The 23,405-nt window shown below is 36.4% G+C and overlaps 1 protein-coding gene across 5 annotated transcripts in view; it reads right to left on the bottom strand.

Annotated features, from left to right (window-relative positions):
* NUP153 (nucleoporin 153) overlaps positions 1 to 23,405 on the bottom strand; it is an 87,875-nt gene that overhangs the window by 27,642 nt on the left and 36,828 nt on the right. For 3 of the 5 annotated variants that reach the window (XM_082731803.1, XM_082731799.1, XM_082731801.1), the window contains 9 exons: positions 19,309 to 19,557; positions 19,052 to 19,191; positions 18,840 to 18,968; positions 13,183 to 13,299; positions 13,044 to 13,088; positions 12,879 to 12,935; positions 10,832 to 10,975; positions 7,366 to 7,418; positions 6,986 to 7,112 (listed from right to left, as the gene is read on the bottom strand). In XM_082731803.1, the coding sequence (XP_082587929.1) occupies positions 6,986 to 7,112; positions 7,366 to 7,418; positions 10,832 to 10,975; positions 12,879 to 12,935; positions 13,044 to 13,088; positions 13,183 to 13,299; positions 18,840 to 18,968; positions 19,052 to 19,191; positions 19,309 to 19,557 (1,061 nt within the window). The remainder of the gene's footprint in view (positions 1 to 6,985; positions 7,113 to 7,365; positions 7,419 to 10,831; positions 10,976 to 12,878; positions 12,936 to 13,043; positions 13,089 to 13,182; positions 13,300 to 18,839; positions 18,969 to 19,051; positions 19,192 to 19,308; positions 19,558 to 23,405) is intronic. The other 2 variants (XM_082731800.1, XM_082731802.1) reach the window with 1 other exon arrangement.

Consider the following 23,405-nt stretch of genomic DNA (forward strand, 5'->3'; position numbering starts at 1 on the left):
TGGCTCAAACTGAGAAAAAAAGCAAAACAAAAACCACACACATACACAAAAAACCACATAGTTGTAGTATTAATTTAAAACATAAAGTTATATATGGGCTCAGCAGAGAGAATAAACATTTAATAAACATCAGTACTGGTGAGTTTGGTGAAATGCCTTGGGTTTTTTACTCCAATATAATAAAGACCACCCCAAATCTCAAACAACCCAGGTTAAGGGCAAACAAAGAGAGCTCTGCTTTTGCTAATGGTGGAATAGTTTGTTATCTGACCAATGACCTGACATTTTAAATGACCTGACAATTTTAAAATCTGAACAGAATAAAAAGAAACAACCATGTGGAAACACTGGAGGGCAACCAGAAGCAGCAGGAACTATAGAGATAAAAAAACACGTGGAAGAAGAGGGGGGCACTGAGTGAGTTTCCTGCACTGTGAATTGGTGCCACTGCATAGTTGAAATTCTGAGAGAAAAGCAAATCTGTTCATGGAGGAATTAAGAGGACGGAGTAAGTGACCATAGATAGAGAAAATGAGGGAGAAATGCAGCAATGAGGAGCAGATAAATCTGCATGTAAATTGTGCAAATTTCTAGCAGATGTGTAAGTTGCTCGCATGTAAGGCACACACCAAGCAGCCAACTGAGACTGAAGAGTTCCAGCTGCCACCCACCACAACTGGGAGAGAGTGTGACTTGAAGAAAGTTCCTGCTGGCTAAAACTATCTGAATATTTCAAATGGATGTCTTTTACAGTACATCAATCACACCTCTGTAAAGTCAAGCCCTCCTCTCCCCAAAGGAATAAAAAAGATGCTTTCAGATAAAAGAAAACTAAGATAATCTATTGCCATAAAACCTGTTCTACAAGTTCTCCAGGGTGAAGGGATAGGATACCAAATAGATCTCAAGTTTCTGGAAGAAATGAACGGTATGTGAGCAAACACAAAAATACTTGTATTCCTCTTAATTTCTTGAAAATACATACAACCAAAGAAAGTGAAAATTAGATGCTGTGAGTTTATAGCCTATCTAATTTTAATACAGATGACAACAAGTATAATCTAAAATACCAAAGAAGAGGGGAGGCAAATCAAACTATGTAAAGTTGCAAGATTCCTAAATATGAAAGGAAGTGGTACAGTATGAACACAAAGCAGAATGTGAAAGTTAAGGACATAATATAATCTCAAAAGGAACCACTAGGTAACATGAAGAGGTAAAGATCAAAGTAATTAAAATATAATTCTAACAAATAGTCAACTAACCAAAAGGACAGCTTTCAAAAGGAACAAAAGACAAATGGGAAAACCAGAGAAAAATGGGAGACATAATCCAATCATATAAATAATGACATTATAAATATTCCAAGGTGCCTGGGTGGCTCAGTAGGTTGGGGCCTCTGCTTTCGGCTCGGGTCGTGATCCTGGGCTCCTGGGATCGAGCCCCGCATCGGGCTCTCTGCTCAGCAGGGAGCCTGCTCCCCCCCCCACTCCCTCTCTCCCTCTGCCTCTCTGCCTACTTGTGATCTCTGTCTGTTAAAAAAAAAAGCCAAAAAAAAAAAAAAATACATAAAAGGCAAGATACCCATATATCATTTTCAAAAAACTCACTTAAAAAGATATAGGTTAAAAGCAAATGGATGGAAAAAGATAACAACCTACAATTCATAAGCTTAAGAAGTCTTATTCTACTAACAGAGTGGCTGGCTATAGTAATACCAGATATAGGAGATTTTCTAGACAAAGAATACTTGCACAGTCTTTTCTTTCTTTTTTTTTTAAAGAACATTTAGTAATATTAAGAGGAAACTGAGGAACCACAACATGTAAGGCACACACTTTAATGAGGGCTTCAAAACATGTAAAGTAAAAATGGACATAACAGGAAAAGACAAGTTCACCAAATGGAAATGGACAATTTTAACTCCTATCTCTCAACAACTTGATAGACTAAAACAACACACCCCATACGCTGAAAAAACCTTCAGCAAAGACAAAGAAGATCTAAGAAATACCATCAGTCATCGGACACCTTATAAAACACTGTACCCGAAAACCTAAAATACAGGCTTCAAGGTTCATCAAGCAGACCATATGCTGGGCTACAAAACAAGTGTCAATACATTTGAAAACATTAATATCACAGCTAAACCCAGTTCTAAATAACCCACAGATCATATAATAAATCAAAAAGGAAATCAGAAAGATGCATAAAAACACTACTATAAGTCCTTTAGAAGAAAACATAAAATTACTTTGCGGCCTGGAGATAGACAAAGGTTTCTTAGGACAGAAAGAACAGTAAAAATAAGGCGGCACGTGGCTGGCTCAGTGGGAGAACATGGAACTCTTAATCTCAGGGTTGTGAGTTTGAGCCCCACATTGGAGGTAGAGATAACTTAAAAATAAAATCTTTAAAAAATGATTTTTTAAAAAAAGGATAAATTCAGAACACCTGCTAATCAAAAGATACTGTTAAAAAAATGAATATGCAAGCCAGACTGAGAGAAAATATAAGACATGTATCTGACAAAGTACTTGGATCCAAATTTATAAAGAACTTCCACAACTCAGTAAGAAAACCCAATTTTTAAAAGGGCAAAAGACCTGAAGACACCTAAGAAAGGATTGGTAATAAGCACACAGCCCATAGGCACATAAACTAGAATATAACATTATTGCATCAGGGAAATGCAAATTAAAATTACAACGAAACAGCACCATATACAAAGCAAAATGGATAATATTAAAAAGATGACAACTTAATAAGGATGACAAGTGAAAGAAATGTTCACACATTGTTGGGGAGAGTGTAAAATATTATTCATCTTGGAAAATAGTTTGGCAGTTTCAAGTTAAACACATATTGGGGGGAGCTGGCTGGCTCAGCTGAAAAAGGATGCAACTCTTGATCTTGGGGTTCTGAGTTCAAGCTCCACGTTGGGCTTGGGGATTACTTAAACAAATAAACCTTTTTATAAAAAAGTGAAACACGTATCATACAACCTAGCACCTCCACTTTTAGGTTATTTACCCCAAGAAAAATACACACATGTCTAAAAATCCCTATAAGAATGTTCACAGCAGCTTTATTCATAACAGCCAGGCACAAAAGCACACACACACTGGACAACTGTATTGATACGAAGTTCCAGAACAAGCAACACCAACACAGGACAGAAAAAATGAGAGGAGTGATTGCCTCTGGAGTAGGAGATGAGTACTGACTGGGAAGGAGCACGAGTGAAGTGTGACACTTTGAAAAGGGTTAGGGTTACACAGGCATAACCATTTGTAAAATTCATTAAATGGTATACCTAAGAATTTAACATTTTACTACACAGAAATTTTTGCTAAATTACAAAACAACAGATATTTGACGGTAGTCTGTGCTGAAGTATTTGGGGTACATATCAAAATTGGGAGAGGGGAGCAGAAGCAAACAAAGACACATTTGGCTCTTTCCATAGGGAAGTTTCATCTGATCTTCCTTTTAGACCCATACAACACCTGGGCACATCAACTGAATAACCTGTGTCTTACTTATGCCAACTCATTAAGTCACAGACTTGGCTATACTGGTTCTTGATATCACCGACCTAGAACAAATTCTAAATTTGATTCCTATTCACCAAAATTTTGACTCAGTTGATCAGAAGTGGGGCCACCAAGTCTACAAGACAGTTAAAAATTATAATTAGATGCTTCCAGGTACTTCAAGTTGAACACAACAATCACCAAATATGTGACTTACTATGTATTACCTTTGTAGTATCTTTACACGGGTTATCTCCCATAAGGAAGTTTCTACTGGGAGATGTATGGTCTAAGCTCATATAGCATTAAATGGCACACATCCCATAGACACAAACTCAATCTACTTATTTTTCTTATCCCCATTTTACAGATAAGCTGATGTACAAAAGAATTAATCTGACCAACATCATTCACAGTCAGTCAGTAGCAGGCCTGTACCTGACATGACGATATTAAGCAATTAAATCTCCGCAGCTCAGCAGTATTACATACTCATTGCTCTGTATCAATAAGCTTTTTCATTATAAAAATCAAACCAGTATCACAGTAGAGGCAAAATGCCAAAATGTTCAGTGACTAACACACAACCCTTACACATTTTGAGATCTAACAAGAAATGAGAGCAAAACCATACTTCTACTATCTCATAATGCAAAATGGGTTATTTACAATATAAAGTTCTGTTTAACCTGGTTGTTGAAGTGAATCAAAATGTACCAGCACTCTCTGTTACATACCAACAGTACCTAAAATTAGCATAGTTTGTTTACACTCCACTAAAAATAAAATTTCTTTCATTTGACCTATCCCAAAAGCCCATTAAAATAGCCATAAAAAATGAGTGTTCCATCCTTAATCAAAAGTTCCTATTAACTCTGAATTAAGAACAACTAGTGGTCTAAACATATTCGTTATCTGAAACAAAACCAGCACTGAAAACAAAGTAAAAAGCATCCACCCCAAACCCCTTCTACCTAGATTAAAAAAACACAGGGTGGGCAGAAATTTGGGGCAGCCACCCATTGGTACCTCTTTCCTCAGAAACGTGGAGACTAACTCCAATGTAGAACAGAACCAGAACTAGGGACAGGAGTTGGGTGAGGCATCCTGGGATGCAAAGTTGGCAGTTGGCAGTTGGCCGGAATGGAGAGGGGGCAGAGAAGGGGGAGGTGATAAAGGTCTGCAGGGTTAGACTTTCATAAAGCTCCTCACAGTATACCAAGTAAGAGTAAAAGTAAATCAATAAATTTTCATCCCCCTCCCAACATCTTGATATAGCAAAGTCACATAAACACACACCTGTAAGACAGCCAAAACCGAACTACAGATAGCAACCTGAACTTCAGCTAAAGATCGTGGGAATATATTCTTAAAAAGTTGAAACTGAACAGAAATAAGCAAAATTCACAAATCTGTTATCTGGCAAACACCAAACCAAGATGTTTTCCTCATCAAGGGATAAACTTTAGAAAGCTAGAAACACAAATTCTACTGAGAAATATAAAAGCTCATGTAAAGAACAGGATATATAATGAGCTATATTATCCTCGGATACTAATTTCCTTATGTACATAAAGCAAGACAACCCATTTCTTAAAGGTAAGTTTACATAAAGAGCTTCATTTAAAAGAAAATCGGTTAAGAAAGCTACAAATATTGTTATACTGTGTCATTAATGGCCTTCAATACTTTTGCTCTCAAAATAAGAGAATACATTAATACATTCCTTCCCTTCACAACACTCCAGCAGGAGAGCAACACGTAGAACCCCTAGACCAGTCCAGGAGCGGAGCCCCCAGCATAATGCCATATACCGTGAGACAGCCCAGGGGGCAGAAAGTCCAAGTGACCAAAGCAGTCACGGTTCTGGTACCTTCAGAGAGGCACAACTACCAAACTGCCCACTGGGAAAAGGGATGATGAAGGAAATGAAAACAAAATAGACTGCCTACTCTAAATAACCTTGGAAAACACACCAAGAGATAAGAAGGAAAGCAATACTGACTTGTACAGTTTCAACCAAAACATGACTTTAGAGTCAACAGAAACTGTTATAGAAGATCTCCTGTTTAAAAATTCCTTAAAAACTCATGAGTCAATGAAGAAGTTACAAATGAAATTTTAATTAGAAACAAACAAAAAATAAAGCATTATGTATCAAAACTTAAATGATCCAGTTAGGCTGAAATTCACTTGTAAAAAGATTGAAAGAAGGCCTGCATTCAATTCCAAGTAGTTAGAAAATATAGCCTGTAGAAAGATTAATTTACCCAATCTTCAACTAGTCCTTATCTTTTTCTAACTTTCTTTTTTTTTTTTTTAAAGATTTTTTATTTATTTATTTGAGAGAGAGTGGGTGACAGAGAGCATGAGCAGTAGGGAGGGGAGCAGCAGTGGCAGAGGGAGAAGCAGGCTCCCTGCCGAGCAAGGAGCCCAATGTGGGACTCAATCCCAGAACCCTGGGATCATGACCTGAGCCGAAGACAGCTGCTTAACCAACTGAGCCACCCAGGCGTCCCTCTTTTTCTAACTTTCATTTGCAGAATATATACAGAAATCTTTCCCAAAAAATCTTCCCAATAAATAATAAATAAATAAATAATCCAATAAAAAGTGAATAAAGAGAAACCCCAAATGACCAAGAGACTAACAAGAGGGTTCCCTCCCTTGTAAACAGGAAATGCAAAATGAAAGTCCAATGGCATAACACTTCAAACCCATCACCTTGGCAAAGACTTTGGAGAAAAAAAAAAAAGTACCCATAAGATAGAAGAAAAAGCATATCCACCAACTGTCATGTGCAAGGAAGTATTTAAACTACCTTCAGGAGCAACAGGGCAACATCTAACACGTGTGAAGATGTGTATCATCCCCTAGAACCCAACGAGGCCAATCTAGAAAAAGCCTAGAGAATACACTACACGCGCCGAAGCAGAAGTGCATACACATTCACCTCAGCACATATCAGGAATCAACCCACAGGCACCCTGCGGAACAGGGTGGGGTAAATTTTCAGATTGGATAACCTGTAACAATGAAATTACACAACTTGAATTACCTTTCACAACACTGATAAGCTTCACAAATAATATGAAGAAAATGACAAGGGAGCAGAGCACAGTTAATCCATTTATGAAACAGGCAAAACCTACCTAATGATACAATAACATTCCCAAGGTCAAATAATTTCAATTGTAATTCTCTTATATGGCTTTTTAGCGGCATCCATGGGGTTTAAAAACCTAGGTTAGGTTTTCTGTGTCATCACAGTAAAAGGGGTACTGAACACACGTACGTGCATGCACACTCACACTGGCAACGGACTGCTCCAATGGCAGAGTAGTCGTTCTTGTGCTGGGTCTCCCCCAAGCCCCACCCCTGAGGGTCTCCCCACACCACCACACCAAAGTTTCCCATATACTTCAAGAATATGAAGGACAGAACCTTACCTCCTCCTCCGGAGGCTTAGATGCAACAAAGCGCGTTCTCTCTCGTCTCATCTTGCCGCCTCCACTACCTACTCCAGAAGATAAACCATTGGCTGCAGACATACTGAAATTTGGATAAGAAAAGCCACTAGGCAAAGAAAAAGAAAATTAAAACAAATGATATATTACTCTGGTTCATAACTTATTAACTAATTGAATACCTAAAAATTAGAACTGCTAACAAGAAAAGAAATATACAGCTGAATGTGATTTTAGAAGGTGACAGATTTCTGTGCATGAAGTTTGTTTTTTAACCTTCTTAAATGTCAAAAAAGAAAAACACATAAAAACAGGCCTTACAAATGAAATATAAAGAAGCTTTAGCTACAAGACGACATTACCTTTCTCGCTGTTCTCTACTTTGTCCTGGCGTCACAGGTCTTTCACACCCGGTCTAGAACAAAATGAGCACACCAAATTTATATGCCTGCTTCTTCATTTTAATTTTATGAATACTTCCCTTTTGTCCGTCCATTTTAATATTTGCAATCAGGAATTTGATGGGTTTTTAGTTAGTGAATCCTAAAACTTGTGACCTATACTCTGCTTTCTGAATGGTAACTGAATTACAACAGGATTACACTCATAAAAGGTCACTGCCCTTTCACCAAAAAGGTAGTAAGTGTACAAAGTTAATATACTTAGAAATCACAGAAATACTTTTGCTCCCCATCTCTCATGATGGCCTATTAAAGGTATAAGCAAGTTTATAAGGATATTCTCTATGAAATGATTCTCTACAATTTAAGTTCCTCCATTGAAAGGATATCATGGCTCTTTGGAGAAACAGCAAAATACAAGGCAGGGACCTGAAACTTGTAAGATGAATTTGAATTTTTTCTTCAACATTTTTTATTTGAGAGCAAGAGAGAGAGGGAGAGGGGAGGGGGAGGGGGAGAGGGAAAGAACCTCAGGCAGACCCCCTGCTGATTGCGGAGCCCCACTATTGGCTCAATCCCACGAGGCCGAGGATCACGACTACTTGAGCCAAAACCAAGAGTTGGATACTTAATTGACGGAACCACTCAGATACCTGGAGCCTTGATTCTTTTATATCAAAAGCAACTAAGTGTTCAAAAACTTAAGGGAAATACAAAAAGGACATAGGAGCCAGTTCAAAGGCCAAATGGCACAATATGAACATCATAATAATACCAATAAAGAACTATAATCTATAGAGTGTGAGAAATAAGGCTGACTTAAACACATACACAGATAGGCACATAAATGAGAAAAAAGAAAAACTTCTCCTCCAGGAGGATGTCAACTAATAAATGTAGAAAGAATGGGGGAGTTAGAAAACCCCCCTTTGGCAATCTATAAACAATAGATTTAGGCAAAAATCACCAATAATATTAACTACTAAAAGGATATTTATCCTTTCAAAGTTATCTACCCACAATATACCTATTAATTACAAAAGATAAAAAAAAAGAGTAACTCTACACTGGAGAAATCCTACTACCACCACCTTAATAACACTACTGCTGGTACTGAGATCAACTGGTAGCATGTGCTTTTTGAGAGGACAGGCTGAGAAGAGCTCAGCATCTGTTCTTTGATATTATTACCAAAGTACATAACTGGGGGACCGCTGGGCGGCTCAGCTTGTTAAGCACCTGACTCTTGGTTTCAGCTCATGTCATGATCTCAGGGTCATTGAGATCAATTCCCACCTCAAGCTCCGCACTCCGTGCGTAGTCTGCTTGAGATTCTCTCCCTCTCCCTCGGCCCCTCCCCATGCTTGCACACCCTCTAAAATAAAAAATAAAATAAAAAGGATGTAACTGGAATCTAATTATGAGGAAACATTACACATTCTGCAGGACATTCTACACAGTAACTTATTTGTACTTTAGAAATACCGACGTTACAAAATACAAAAAACAAACTAAAAACCCTAAGGAACTATTTTAGACTAAAGGAGATGAAGAGATATGAAAACTAAATGCAAGGGTACCTTGGGGGCTCAGTGGGTTATGCATCTGCCTTTATCTCAGGTCATGATCCCAGAGTCCTGGGATCAAGCCCCACGACAGGCTCCCTGCTCATCTCCGAGTCTGCTTGTCCCTCTCCCTCTGCCCTGCTCATGCTCTCTCTCTCACTCTCTCTGTCTCTCAAATTAAAAAAAAAAAAAAAAAAGTTTATTTTCTAAGAAATGAAAGACGGAAGGAAAGAAAAAGAAAAAAGAAAGGAAGAAAGAAAACTAAATGCATACATAATCTTGAATTTTTTTCCTCTGGGACACTAGCAACATCTAAATAAAATCTGTACATTAGATAATAGTATCGTAAAATATTAAGTTCCTGGTTTTGATAATTATTCTGTATTTATTACATTATGGGAATTTCCTATCTATAAGAAATACACAGTAAAGGAAGAACAAATATAGTAAACCGTGAAGCCTTATAATTGTTCTTACAGAGTCTGTAAGTTCAAAATTATATTCAAAACATTTTTAAAATTTTAATACAGCAAATATGACAAAGTGTTAATGACTGGTGAATGCAGGAGTAATCGGTAAACACTGTACTATTCTCTCAACTTCAGTTTGAAAATTTTTAATAAATTAGGTTATGAAGACCAAATGAAACTAAAGTAAAGGCATAAACATAAGATACTATATAAATACAATAAATATAAAAAATACACTCTAGCTAAACAGCCCAAGAAAACAAACCCAAACACAGGACATTTTAGGTAACTGTCCTGGTCTCTTCAAAAACCAATTTTGCCTAGCAATTCCACTCTTAGGTATGAACCCCAGAAAAATGACAACATAGGACTACAGAATACCTGTAGACAAACATTCACAGCAGTATTATTCATTACAATCAAAAAATAAAAAGAACCCAAGGTCCCTCAACTGAAGTAAGGATAAACAAAATCTAGTCTATCCAAACAAGGAAGTATTATTCAGCCACATAAAAAAGGAATAAAGTTCTGATGACATGGATGAACCTTTGAAACATTATGCTGAGTGCAATCCGTCAGTCACAAAGGACCACATATTTTAAAACTCCACTTATACGAAATGTCCGGAAGAAGCAAATCCAGAGACACATCAGTGGTTGCTTGGGGCTGGTGAGGAGGGGGTGGGGAGTGACTACAAACAGGTGTAGCTTTGGAGAGGGGAGGGGGAACAGGGAGGACAAGGGTCTAAAATCGACTGTGCTGATGACAGAACAACTCTGAATATGCTAAAAACCACTGCACCACAGTACTCTTCGAACAGGTGAAGGGTACAGTATGTGAATCGCATCTAAATAAAGCAGTTATTTTAAAACAAAAACAATGTGGTGAGGGTCAAGGCCTGAGATCTAGAAAGACAAAACCAGAGCAATGTGTGAAATCTGCTTAGCTTCTGATTCAAAAAACTACAAACAACACTGGAGTGTGGTCTACATATTATATAATATTAGGAAGGAACAGACATCAGTTTCTTCAGATATGATAAATACAGAAAAAAGTACTTGGGAAATGCACATCAAAGTACTTTTAGGGATGAACAGATATATGACATTTTATTTTCAAACAGTTCAACAATAATCCAAACAAAACACACAGATAAAGCAATTCTGAGCAAAATTATTTAATCTAAATCATAAGTACATAAAATGGTGTTACTAGTAAATACTATGGATTTGATCAAGGTGCTAGCCATCTGAAAGGCATACCAATTTGTAATCACTAACACAGACTTTATGCATTATCTAGTTGTTACACTGCAATGGTAGAGTACTTGTATCTTATTCTTACTCATTTTAATCAATATTCAAAGACGAGTGAAAATAAACACATACTCACACTGTGCTTTTTATCTATTCTTTGATTAGTCTTCCTTAATTCACCAGACGGAGTCAGAGATGGTTTAAAATAAACAGTTCGATTTGCTATGGAAACTGGCTTTGGGGTCAAGAGTCTCTGAACAGGAGGATACGGAGAGTCCACCTAATAGGTAATCAGAAATCAAAGACAAACCTTTACTTTCAAATATGTATCCGCACATATCTAAAACTTATCTGGCAATAGCTTATGTCACCTAGAGACTACGAGCACTTCTTAGAGAAATACCCAGAGAATGCAAACAAACACTAAAAGGAAAAACTGACAGTAACAGAACCAAAGGTATATATATTTATAAACCTATATAAAAAATTCCAAATGGGTTTCACAGACCATTTTTTTCTAGACTGAATGACTTTTCATATGTATGTGCACATTCACAAAATGGAAACTATATTCAAAACTATTCTACAAATCTAAGCTTTTACAAGTTGAATTTTGAATACAGAAACTAAAACTGATTTTGCCATGTTTTCCCCAAATTACTTTTTAGATATCCTTCAACTGGAAATAAGATTATTTTTAAACTAGCTATGAAAATAGTTGCCCAAAAAATGAGAAACCTCTCTCCAAGTTTATTTTCCTCTATTATTATCAAAAAACTAAAGCAAACAGAGTATAAAACTCTGTTAAGAATTTCAAATCCTAAAATAAACTGGCATTATTATCTAAGCACACAAGTGTTTTGTCAACAGTCCTTTGCAAAAAGGAAACACAGTAAAAGTCCTATTGGTGTAAGATGACTATAAAGCCAAAAACTTCTACTCTGTCCAAACACTGTGATGCTATGAATACAGTCCTTTCACTCTGAAGCAGCTGTGTGCAACATTGGTTTCCAAGGCAAAGCCTCTGTATTCTAGCTCTTCCCTAAATCCTCATCACAACTGTGATCCTTCAACTCAATGAGAGAGTCTATTCTGCAGACTGCTCTGATCACATCTGTGAAACATGAACTACGATATTATATTCTGGCCTTTATATATCCTAACACCCATTAATAAAATTCTATTGCTACTATACTCAACCTTTAATAATTTAATCAATGAGAACTTGTATTACAGCACAGTTTTTTTACATTTACTTATTTTTAGACAATCTGATATAAACCAGGAGTTTGAGAAAAGCAGCTAATACCATAATTTAATCCTATCACAATGGCTAATAATGGATTCCCTCTTGCTTGATTACAGACATCTAAAACCTGTAAAGCAACACTATTCGCCCAATACCCCTCAATTTTACCCCTTCTCTGCAAAGTTTCAGTGAAAATAATTATAATTTACCAATATCTTATACACAGTTCCCACAGTTAAGTCAGAAAACTATGATTCTTGCTATCAGTTACTTCTGGGGGAAACTGGTGTTGCAATATATGCTTTCACAAATAAGATCTGGGAATCTGCTTTCTTGAAGGATACTTAACTAGCCACAAGTATAACTAACAAAAAATACACCTCTTTAACTCTAAAGCATTTCATTTTCCCCCAGAGTAACCTCCAAAGCTAATTTTTACCAAATAGAACACAAGAAGTGTTATCAAGATACTAACTTACAGTTTGTAGTAGTTCCCATACCTTGAAACAGTATTTTGGGCTGACTAATGAAAGATCTAGCAGTCTGAAATTCTATTACACACCACAAATTTGATTTGTTTGTTAATGAGGAAAGTTTACAACACTAACTATGCTCGATGTGGGTTTTAGTTCACTGAACTTCTATGATTACTAAACACTTCATGCACTGTTTACTCCTACTTTTATTTATCGGAAGGTAGACTACCAAGATGCTGAAAACGGAAATGCCAATTAACCAAAAAGTTATGACTGAGCATTTACTGCACTTACAGATCTGTACTAAGGCAGGCCCTCATAAGAAGCTACAAGGTCCAAGCAAAACAGTCTTATCTTTCAAACATGTTCCCTAATGACTATCAAATTCAATTTGGATATTTACTAACTTAAATATAACAAAACTGCTGAAACTTTAATAAATGCAGAAGAAGGTTTACCCTTTCCCTTTTGGCCTGAAAGTCCGCAGTAGTATCTATTCCACTCCTATCCAGAGGCTGAAAAAGTAAAAATACTATTAGAATAAATTGGAAATTTGAAAAGTATGACTTTCATCACCAATATATAAAAATGTATCTCTAAAAGAGGTTTAAAAGTCAACTTACAGAATTCAGGGGAGAAGAAACAACAGATGGAATTCTTTTTGCATCCTGTTAATATTGAAACAGTAACAAAATTTAAGATTTTTCACGAAACTATCCAATTGTCACACACCCACGTTTAATTGTGATTCTAAAAATTTACCGCTAGAGGGCTTGACATCTTCTCTAAAGACTGCAATATTCGCCGAGCTGTTGAACTGGTCACACCATAGGATTGTGCATTGAGCTGCTTAGCTTTCATCTGTCTTCTGACTGGTGCCTATAAAGTGAACACTGTATTATTTTTCTGGACCCTTAACTCTAAAGCCCATATTTCAGGAGATGAAAATATTTACAAAACAGAATAGATATTCAAAGAGAAACTGAATTAATGTGGTAAAAACAATTTATCTCTGGGTGGTGTCATCAAGCATGAAGTTCAACTTTTTTTCTTTATACCTTTACTGAAAAGCCAATTACTTTTACAATCAGAAACAAATAAGCACGCACCACACCTACAGATCTGCAGCTATGTTAATTTAAGTAGGAAAAGTGAGATCATTGTTATAAAGTTTTACCGTTACCTTGAGCCATTTATCCCTGATATTTACATCAAAGAACACTTCCTGTTCAATCACTATGCCATCACTATGCTGTACACCTAAAACTAACACAACATTGTGGCAACTGTAATTCAATAAAAAATACATAAATAAGTGAAAGAGAGAACTAAATTAATGAGAACTATATTGAAATATTACTCTAGGTATTAGTTAATTAAATTCCAAGATAACTAAACGAGGCTATGGTAGCTATTGTAAAGGAAATTTAAATTTTTTAAACTAACTTTTTCAAATTTTGACATAAGAAAAATTTTAAACACTCGGGCTATTTCTTCATGATCTTTAACCTTCTTAAAATTGGAGTTAAAGGGAAGCCTGGGTGGCTCAGTGGGTTAAGCCTCTGCTTTTGCTCAGGTCATGATCTCAGCTCTCTGCTCGGCGGGGAGCCTGCTTCCCTCTCTCTCTCTCTGCTTGCCTGTCTGCCTGCTTGTGATCTCTCTCTCTATCAAATAAATAATTAAAATCTTGAAAAAAAATTGGAGTTAAGGAAAACCCCTTATAAAAGAATAGATAAGTATCCTTTAATGTACAAACAATGTTTTCAAATTCCAATTAAAACAGTTTCTTTGCTCAAGAATCCATTACAACAATCCAATAACCAAGTGACTGCCACAAAACAATTTGGCAATGCTTGATATAAAGATATTATCACAATCGAAACATAACGCAGTTTCTACAAATAGCTATAACATCCGAAAAATTGAGTCATAATAATTATTTATAAATAATGTTTCTCTGATACCAAACATTTAATGACATTTTCAGAGTAGCCTCAAGTATTCTTTAACAGTTTTATTAAGAACTGGATGCCCATTAAAGACTGCTGTTCAGGCCAAAATCTTTGGCAAACACGAGGTCAACATTAAAATCCTCTAAGAAATTATGATAGTCTGTCCTGTCACTGGATTCTACTTGCCAAGGGTCACTCAAGGCCTCGATTCGCTAATCAACAGAACAGAACTGAGTTAGAGATCTTTAATGTATCTCCCAGCTCTAACACTCTAGGGAAAGGAGTAATAGACTCATCCCAAATATCAATGATAGAACATTTGGAAGCCTGTGCTGAGAAGGATTTTAAAGGTAAAAAACAACTTAGCATTAAAAAGTGTTAAGATTCAATGTAAGAAAGGAAGAAATAGCAAGAGGACACTCTCACTTGGACTATTCTATGAATCATAGGCTTGCATCATCCTATCTTCTAAGACGCTTAATTATTCTTTTAACTTAAAAAAAAAAATGTTTAAAGGAATACTATCTATGATCCAGTTAAGCTCTAGAAAAAGCTCCCCATGTAACTCTAACATCCAGTTAACACTTCCTAAAATAACAAAATATTGCCCTTCATGAACACTTTCAGATATAAAACTCCTAATTACTGTTAACTATATACATGAAATCATCCTCCAATTAGGAAAGCAAGAAACTAAAGACAAAAAAAATCTTGAAGGGCATGTTATTGCGTGGAGCACTGCATGTTGTGCATAAACAATGAATCTTGGAACACTGAAAAAATTAAATTAAATTTAAAAAAATATATATATATGTATATATATACTTGTTTCTATACCATTGCTGTATTTGTTATGGACTGTCATCTTCACATAGACTCCCTTCTCGAAAAGCCTACACACTGCAAGTATAATTATTTCTCCATCTTTAAAATGTCAAAATCTGTAAAAGCAAGCACAGTAATATACACAACAAAACCATTTTTATGAGCTTCAAAAAACTCTTAAGGGCAACACAGAATCATGGAATTCACCTTGAATTTATTTTTTTTAAAGTTATCAATTTCCACTTGTTCTTTGCTAATACTTATGTAAATACAAGTGATTTTGTATATTGACCTTGTCTTCTGTGATCTTGCTAAACTCAATTATAAGTTCTGATAATTGTTTTTTTATTTCTTGGGCTTGTCTATGTAGATAAGCACAATGTCTATGCCTTGCATTTCTTCTTCCTGCGTTGGCTAGACCTGCAGCGTGGCATTAAATATCCTCGTTCTCTTCCTGACCTGATGAAAAGAGTACTCAGTCTTTCACCACTAGTATGATGCTAACTGAAGATTTTCTATAGATACACCCTTTAACAGGTTGAGGAGATCTCCATTTACTCCCCAGGCTACAGAAAATTTTTATCATGTCTGGACACTGAATTTTGTCAAATGTGTTTTATGCATCTGTGGAGATGTTCATGGTTTTTATTCTTGAGTTTGTTTCAGTATCAGAGTAATGCTGCTCTCACAAATACGATGGGAAGGGTGCCCTATTATATGAAAAAGTTTGTGTAGAATTGGTATTCTTTCTTTCTTGAAATATTTGGTAGAATTCACCAAGGTAGTTATCTGAGCCTGAAGTTTTCTTTGCTGGAAGATATCTTTACATATTCAATTTACTAAACAGACTATTTGGGCTATTATATCTCAACTAGTATCAAACAACATGAAAACTTAAGTATAAATCTAACAAAATATGTGCAAGTTCTGTATGATGAATACTATAAAACACTGATCAAAGAAATTTCAAAAAGACAAGTAAATGGAGAGCCATGTTATGTTCAAGGATTGGGAGATTCAAGTTTATTAAGATGTATATTCTCCCCTAAATTCACCTTTAGATTCAATGCAATCCTAATCAATATTCCAGTAGATTGCAGAAACTAGTAATGTGATTCTAAAATTACGAAAAAGCAAAAGATCTAGGAAACCCAAAAAAACTTGTAAAAGAATAAAGCTGGAGGACTCACATTAGTGATTTCAAGATTATTGTAAGGCTACAGTAGTCAAGAGAATTTCGAGTTGGCCAAAGGATACATGAAATGAAAATAATAGCAAGTCAAGAAACAGAGCCACATATATGGTTAACTGATTTTCAAATAAAGAGGCAAGCCAAGGGAAGCCTGGGTGGCGCAGTTGTTAAGCGTCTGCCTTCGGCTCAGGTTGTGATCCCAGGATCCTGGGATCGAGTCCCACATCAGGTTCCCTGCTTATTGGGAAGCCTGCTTCTCCCTCTCCCACTCCCCCTGCTTCTGTCTCTCTTCTTCCCTCTCTCGCTGTGTCTCTCTCTGCCAAATAAATTAAAAATTAAAAAAAAAAAAAAAAAAAAAAAAAGAGGCCAAGGCAAAGCAATGTAGACTGTATAAACTTTTTAGCAAATGGTACTAGAAAAACTGGACAGCCCTTATGTCAAAAAAAAAAAAATCTTGATCCCTGACATGATACATACCACAGAAAAAAAATTAACTCAAAACAGATCAGAAGTCTAAATTAAAACCTCAAACTATAGGGACGCCTGGGTGGCTCAGTTGGTTGGGCAGCTGCCTTCGGCTCGGGTCACAATCCCAGTGTCCTGGAATCGAGTCCCGCGTCGGGCTCCTTGCTTGGCAGGGAGCCTGCTTCTCCCTCTGCCTCTGCCTGCCATTCTGTCCACCTGTACTCGCTTTCTCTCCCTCTCTCTCTGACAAATAAATAAATAAAATCTTTAAAAAAAAAAAAAACCTCAAACTATAAAGACTCTAGAAAACATAGAAGAAAATCTGTGACCCCAGCTTAGACAAAAATGTCTTACATACTACACCAAAAGCATGAACCATTTAAGAAAATTTAAAAAAAAAACCAATATACTAAATGCCATCAAAAGTAAAAACCTTCTCTTCAAAAGACTTAAGCCAGGTTTCCACAACATATATCTAACAAAGGACTTAATAAAGGAAGAACATACTCTCAAAACTCATTAATAAGAAAACAGCCCTATTAAATAACAGGCAAGGGGAGCATGGGTTATTCAGCTGGTTGAGTGTCTGACTCTTGATGTCGGCTCAGGACATGATCTCCGGGTCATGAGATGGAAGCCCACTTGGGCTCCCAGCTCAGCTGGCAGTCTGCTTGAGAATCCCTCTCCCTGCCCCTCCCCTATTTCACATGTGTGCACACACACTCTAAAAATAAATAAATAAATCTTTAAAACAAAAAAACGGGCAAAAGATCTGAACAGATGTTTCACCAAAGATGATACATTTATGGCAATTAAGCACACAAAACGATGCTCAGTTTCATAAATAAAAACCAGAGCAATGTGGAGTTACCACCACATGCCTATCAGAATGACTAAAATTAAAAAAAAAAAAAGAAAAGGAAAGAAAAGAAAAACCAAAGAAACTAGATGAACTGAATGCAAAGTGGTGCCAGTCATTCTGGAAAACAGTCTGGCAATTTATTATAAAGTTTAATGTGGGGTGCCTGGGTGGCTCAGTGGGTTAAAGCCTCTGCCTTCAGCTCAGGTCATGATCCCAGGGTCCTGGGATCGAGCCCCGCATCGGGCTCTCTGCTCAGCAGGGAGCCTGCTTCCTCCTCTCTCTGCCTGCCTCTCTGCCTACTTGTGATCTCTGTCAAATAAATAAATAAAATATTAAAAAAAAAAAAAAGTTTAATCTATACTTAACATAAGACCCAGCAGCCAACTTCTAGGTATTTACTCAAGAGAAATGAAAATTAATGTTCACACAAAATGTTCATAACCACTTTAATCAGAAATGCCCCAAATCAGAAGCAACCCAAGTGTCCTTTCACTAGGGAACAGATAAACAAATTACACCTCAGCAATAAAAGAACTACTGATACAGGCAAAAATATATATTAATCTCAGATGCATTACACTGAGTAGAATGAGCCATATTCAAAAGGCTAGAAATTATACGGATCATATTTAAATGACATTCTGGAAATATCAAAACTACAGGGAAAGAAAACAGATCAGTGGTTGCCAAAGGGTGGAAAGCAGAAAGAGGGGTCAACTATAGACAGGCATAAGGTAACATTTGGGGTGATGGAAGTGTTTATTCAATACTTTGCAGAGTGGGCACACGACTGTAAATATTCTGTTATAATTCAATTACTCTAATAAGGGTAAGTTTCACTAAACATAATTTACACCTCAATTTTTTTTAAGAGGAATATTAACTCCCAAATTAATTTCTAAAGCACAGATGCATAGAACACACTCACAAATGTAATGAATAAATATTCACTTGGGTCAAAATAATGTTCAGATAGTCCCTAAATAAAAAGAATGTTTCTAACCCACAGCTCTATCACTTTACCAAAACAAATAGCCAAACCACAACTCCACTTGAGGTCCATGAGTTACTTGTCAATTATTATTACTATTTTTAAGTTCTCGGTCCTTCTATTCAAACCAACCTGATACGCTGTGTTTCGTAGTTTAGGCTGTCTTACAGCAGCTGCTGCCCCACCATACACTGTTTTTCCAGGATAAAACGGAGAATCTCCAAGTTGACTTGTTTTAAGGACTGAAGAATTCCCAAGTGACTGCACAGAAACACAACAATAAATTATGAGCAATGAACACTCAAAACTAATGTGATTAAATCAAATCCTATTAGTACACTCACAGGGGAAAGTGTTCCAAAGGCAGCCAAGTTGAATGCTGGTTTTTTCGAGCTGGTGGCAGTGTGCTGTGAGAGAGAAGGAGTACGTTCAGCCTCTGGGGACCACAGAGGTGGCACTGAAGTGTTCTTCGTAACAGCTATATCTGAAACAAAAATATGCACTGCATAGTAAGAGCACTAATTACAAGAAAATGGAAATTACAAGTCAGAAGAAAACCTATCCCATGAAATTTAACTTTACTACCAAATGCCAAGAATACCTTTATCAGAAGCTCTTGAAGAAAAACCACTGGTAGTAGAGATGTTATCATCATCATGCTGAGAGGTAGAATCTTTAATTTCCTTTACAAGGGAAAATCCAGAACTGCCAATTGGGAATGCCGAGGATGTGGAGGGCTGACAGTGTAACGTAGGAGATTCCAACATGGAGAAATTCATATGGCTCCGATGAAGAGAAGGCCTTGTTAATACATCTGGGTAATTTGAAGAAGTACTAGTTGTTGAGGGTTCTTTAAAAAAATATATAATATATTATGAATACACAGCTTAGAAAAAGCAATACAGTATCACAACAAATAGAGTCTAAAAAGAAAAAAAAATACTATATAATAAATATATGTTCAATGCAAGTCACTGAAGCCTCCCATGATAAGCCCAATTTAGGCAATTCTTTAGCTAAACAAGATTTCATCTCACTGCAATGAATTTACTTAAGTGAGTATCAAACCATGTTTCAGGGTTCACATACAACTTCTAAAAGTGCATGGTCCTTTTCTTTTCCTTGAATTGCTATTGTAAAACCTGCTTGTAAAAAACAAAATCAAAGAAGCTATTCAGAAAGCCATGAAACAAGTTTATAGCAGCAATGTCCACAATAGCCAAACTATGGAAAGAACCTAGATGTCCATCAACAGATGAATGGATCGAGAAGATGTGGTATGTATACACAATGGAATACTATGCAGCCATCAAAAGAAACGAAATCTTGCCATTTTCGACAACATGGATAGAACTAGAGCGTATCATGCTTAGCGAAATAAGTCAAGCAGAGAAAGACAACTATCATATGATCTCCCTGATATGAGGAAGTGGTGATGCAACATGGGGGCTTAAGTGGGTAGAAGAAGAATCAATGAAACAAGATGGAATTGGGAGGGAGACAAACCATAAGTGACTCTTAATCTCACAAAACAAACTGAGGGTTGCTGGGGGGAGGGGGGTTGGGAGAAGGGGGTAGGATTATGGACATTGGGGAGGGTATGTGCTTTGGTGAGTGCTGTGAAGTGTGTAAACCTGGTGATTCACAGACCTGTACCCCTGAGGATAAAAATATATGTTTATAAAAAATAAAAAAATTAAAAAAAAAAACAACAACAACAAAAAAGAAAGCCATGAAACAAAAAGAATGTCTTCCTCCGGGCACAACCACTATTAAATTTGTGTATCCCTCCCAGATATTTTATATGCACACATAAATGCTGTCCCTAATTACATGATCACACGATGCATCCAGTTCTAGGACTTGTTTTTCTGTTTACCAATATAACTCCTCTATATACAAAGCATTCGCTTTAAAGACCACGTTGTATTTTATCACAGGCATTGATTATATTTATGTGATTATTTCCCCAATGCTCCATCAAACATATGCACTGATACCTGCGTACTTTTCAGAATATTCTTTTGGATTAATCCACAATTCTCTAAAACTATAACAAAAACATGAAATTATTAAACTAATACTCTTAAGCTACTCAAAAGAAATATCTGATTCTGTAAGCCTGGGTTGAGCCCCTAGAGCTGCCTGAGGAACCAAGGTATGAGATTCCGTGGGATAAACAGTTACATTGGTACTGCTCTGGGGACTGATCAGAGTGTGAGCTCGTTTCTGCTTATGAGACATACTGTGATCTTATCAAGCTAACCTCCCACAAAGAGCAAATGACAAAGTACATTTCCGCCATCCTAACCCTGGGTATTAACCTTTTTTGATTTCCGTCAATCTACTATGTCAAATGGCATCATTATCTTACTTACATTTACTTAAATGAGAGGGCTACTGAGCATCCTTCTCTATATTCATTGGTCATTTACATTTCTTCTATTAATTGCTTACTGATATAGTCCCTCTTACTAATAAAATAAGCTAAAATCTAATTTTTGATCAGTAAGATCCTGTGATACGATCTGAAATAATTTTTCACCATTGGTTGAACCTATTCATTTTGTTGATGGGTGTCTTTTACAGTACAGAAAATAACCTGCACCTTATTTACAAAGACTTTTACCATTCCAAGACTGTAAGAAATTAAAAATTTTACTCATTTTTTTTTGGTACTGCACTGTCACTTTTATTTCAATATAATCTTTAATCTTGAGTCCATCTGGAATCAGTTATGATGTAGTAGTGAAAGAATGATTCAGGCTTCATTGTTTTCCAAACGGTTAGCCTGTTCATATTCTAAAATAACCTTCTTAAACAAGCTATCTCTTAATCACTGATTGAAAAGCCACCACTACCACAATACTAAGTTCCAAAAGGCTTTTCACTCCTTTCCCCAGTGATGTATCTGTACTAGCAGGACAATGTTTTACTTACTCTTGAACTTTAGAACACATTTAGTAACTGTAGAAGTTACTCCAACCTACCCCCCACATTCCCCTTATTCTTTTTCAGAATCTCTCTATTCATCTTCAGGTATATTTTCAAGAACTTTAAAATCACTTTTCAAGGGGCGCCTGGGTGGCTCAGTGGGTTAAAGCCTCTGCCGTCGGCTCAGGTCATGATCCCAGGGTCCTGGGATGGAGCCCCACATCAGGCTCTCTGCTCAGCGGGGAGCCTGCTTTCTCCTCTCTCTGCCTGCCTCTCTGCCTACTTGTGATCTCTGTCAAATAAATAAATAAAATCTTTAAAAAAAATTTTTTAAAAAATCGTTTTTCAAGTTTACAAAAAGACAGGCTAGAATAACTAGGCCTCCAGACTAGCCCTTCTATGTATTTTAAATAATAATTAAACTAGACAAAATGGACATCTTTCGGACAATAAAAAACATCACTCAAAAATAGAAAAACTCAAAATAAATAGAAAACTCAAAAAGCGAGCCCTATCGCTATCCCGCTCTCTACCTAGGCACATTTCTGGACCTGGAAGAGAAAACTGGAGTCCAAGCAGAACATGCAGGCAGAAACCAGAATTAAGGGTACTTGATAGTAGAAAGTAAGTAAGAGTTATTGGGGTTTTTTCCTGTATTAATTTTGTGATTAATTTCTCTTCTACAATTCTCTTAGTCTAACAAGTTTTGTTTTGTTTAATCAACTGGCTTAGGTCTTCTGGCTATTACTGGCAGGCAAGGATCATTTTGCCTCCTTCTTCCCAATACTTACACATATACAGACATCCTCTATAATTATAGCTTTAATATCTAGAAGTAGTAACAATGGGCTTCCATTTTACATCTGATTTTAATGGGAATGTTTCTAATGTTTAACATTACATGTGATTGTGGCCTTCGGACGACTGACTAACATGTTATAGAAGTGGTGGAATCCAATTTCTAAATGAAATAAAGAATGGATTTTAAGTTTTAGTAAATGCCTATTAAATATCTACCAGAAAGAAAAAAATTGTAAGATCACTTCACCTATAAATATGCTGATTATAGGGGCACCTGAGTGGCTCAGTGGGTTAAGCCGCTGCCTTCGGCTCGGGTCATGATCTCAGGGTCCTGGGATCGAGTCCCGCATCAGGCTCTCTGCTCAGCGGGGAGCCTGCTTCCTCCTCTCTCTCTGCCTGCCTCTCTGCCTACTTATGATCTGTCAAATAAATAAATAAAATCTTAAAAAAAAAATTAAATATGCTGATTATATTAAAACCCTCACGATGAATGATTCCTAACATCCCAAGATTAATTCTTCCCAGTAAGAAGATTCTACTATTCTTTAATGTACTGCTGAACCGTATTTGCTATGCTGTAATTTTCTTCCCAAAGTAGGTCTTCAAATAACTTAACAGCATAGGCAATACAAAACAATTCTGGATTAGTTTCAGAATACTATTATGCAAAAAATAAGATGCAGATAAAAACACTTAACTAGGACTAGAAAGAAACATCAACTTAATAAAAGCCATATATGAAAAACTCACAGCTAATATCAAACCCAGTGGTAAAAGAGATTTTCCTCTAAAATCAGGAACAAGACAAGGACACCTGCTCTACCGACTTCTATTGAACCAGTACTTGAAGCTCTGGACAGAGTTGTAAGGCAAGCAGAAGAAAGATATCCAAATTGGAAAAGAAGTAGTAAAATATCTCTATTCACAAATGATACAGCTTATATGCAGAAACTCCTAAATATT

The sequence above is a fragment of the Mustela nivalis genome (assembly GCF_964662115.1).
Source record: "Mustela nivalis genome assembly, chromosome: 5".
Lineage (NCBI taxonomy): Eukaryota > Metazoa > Chordata > Mammalia > Carnivora > Mustelidae > Mustela > Mustela nivalis.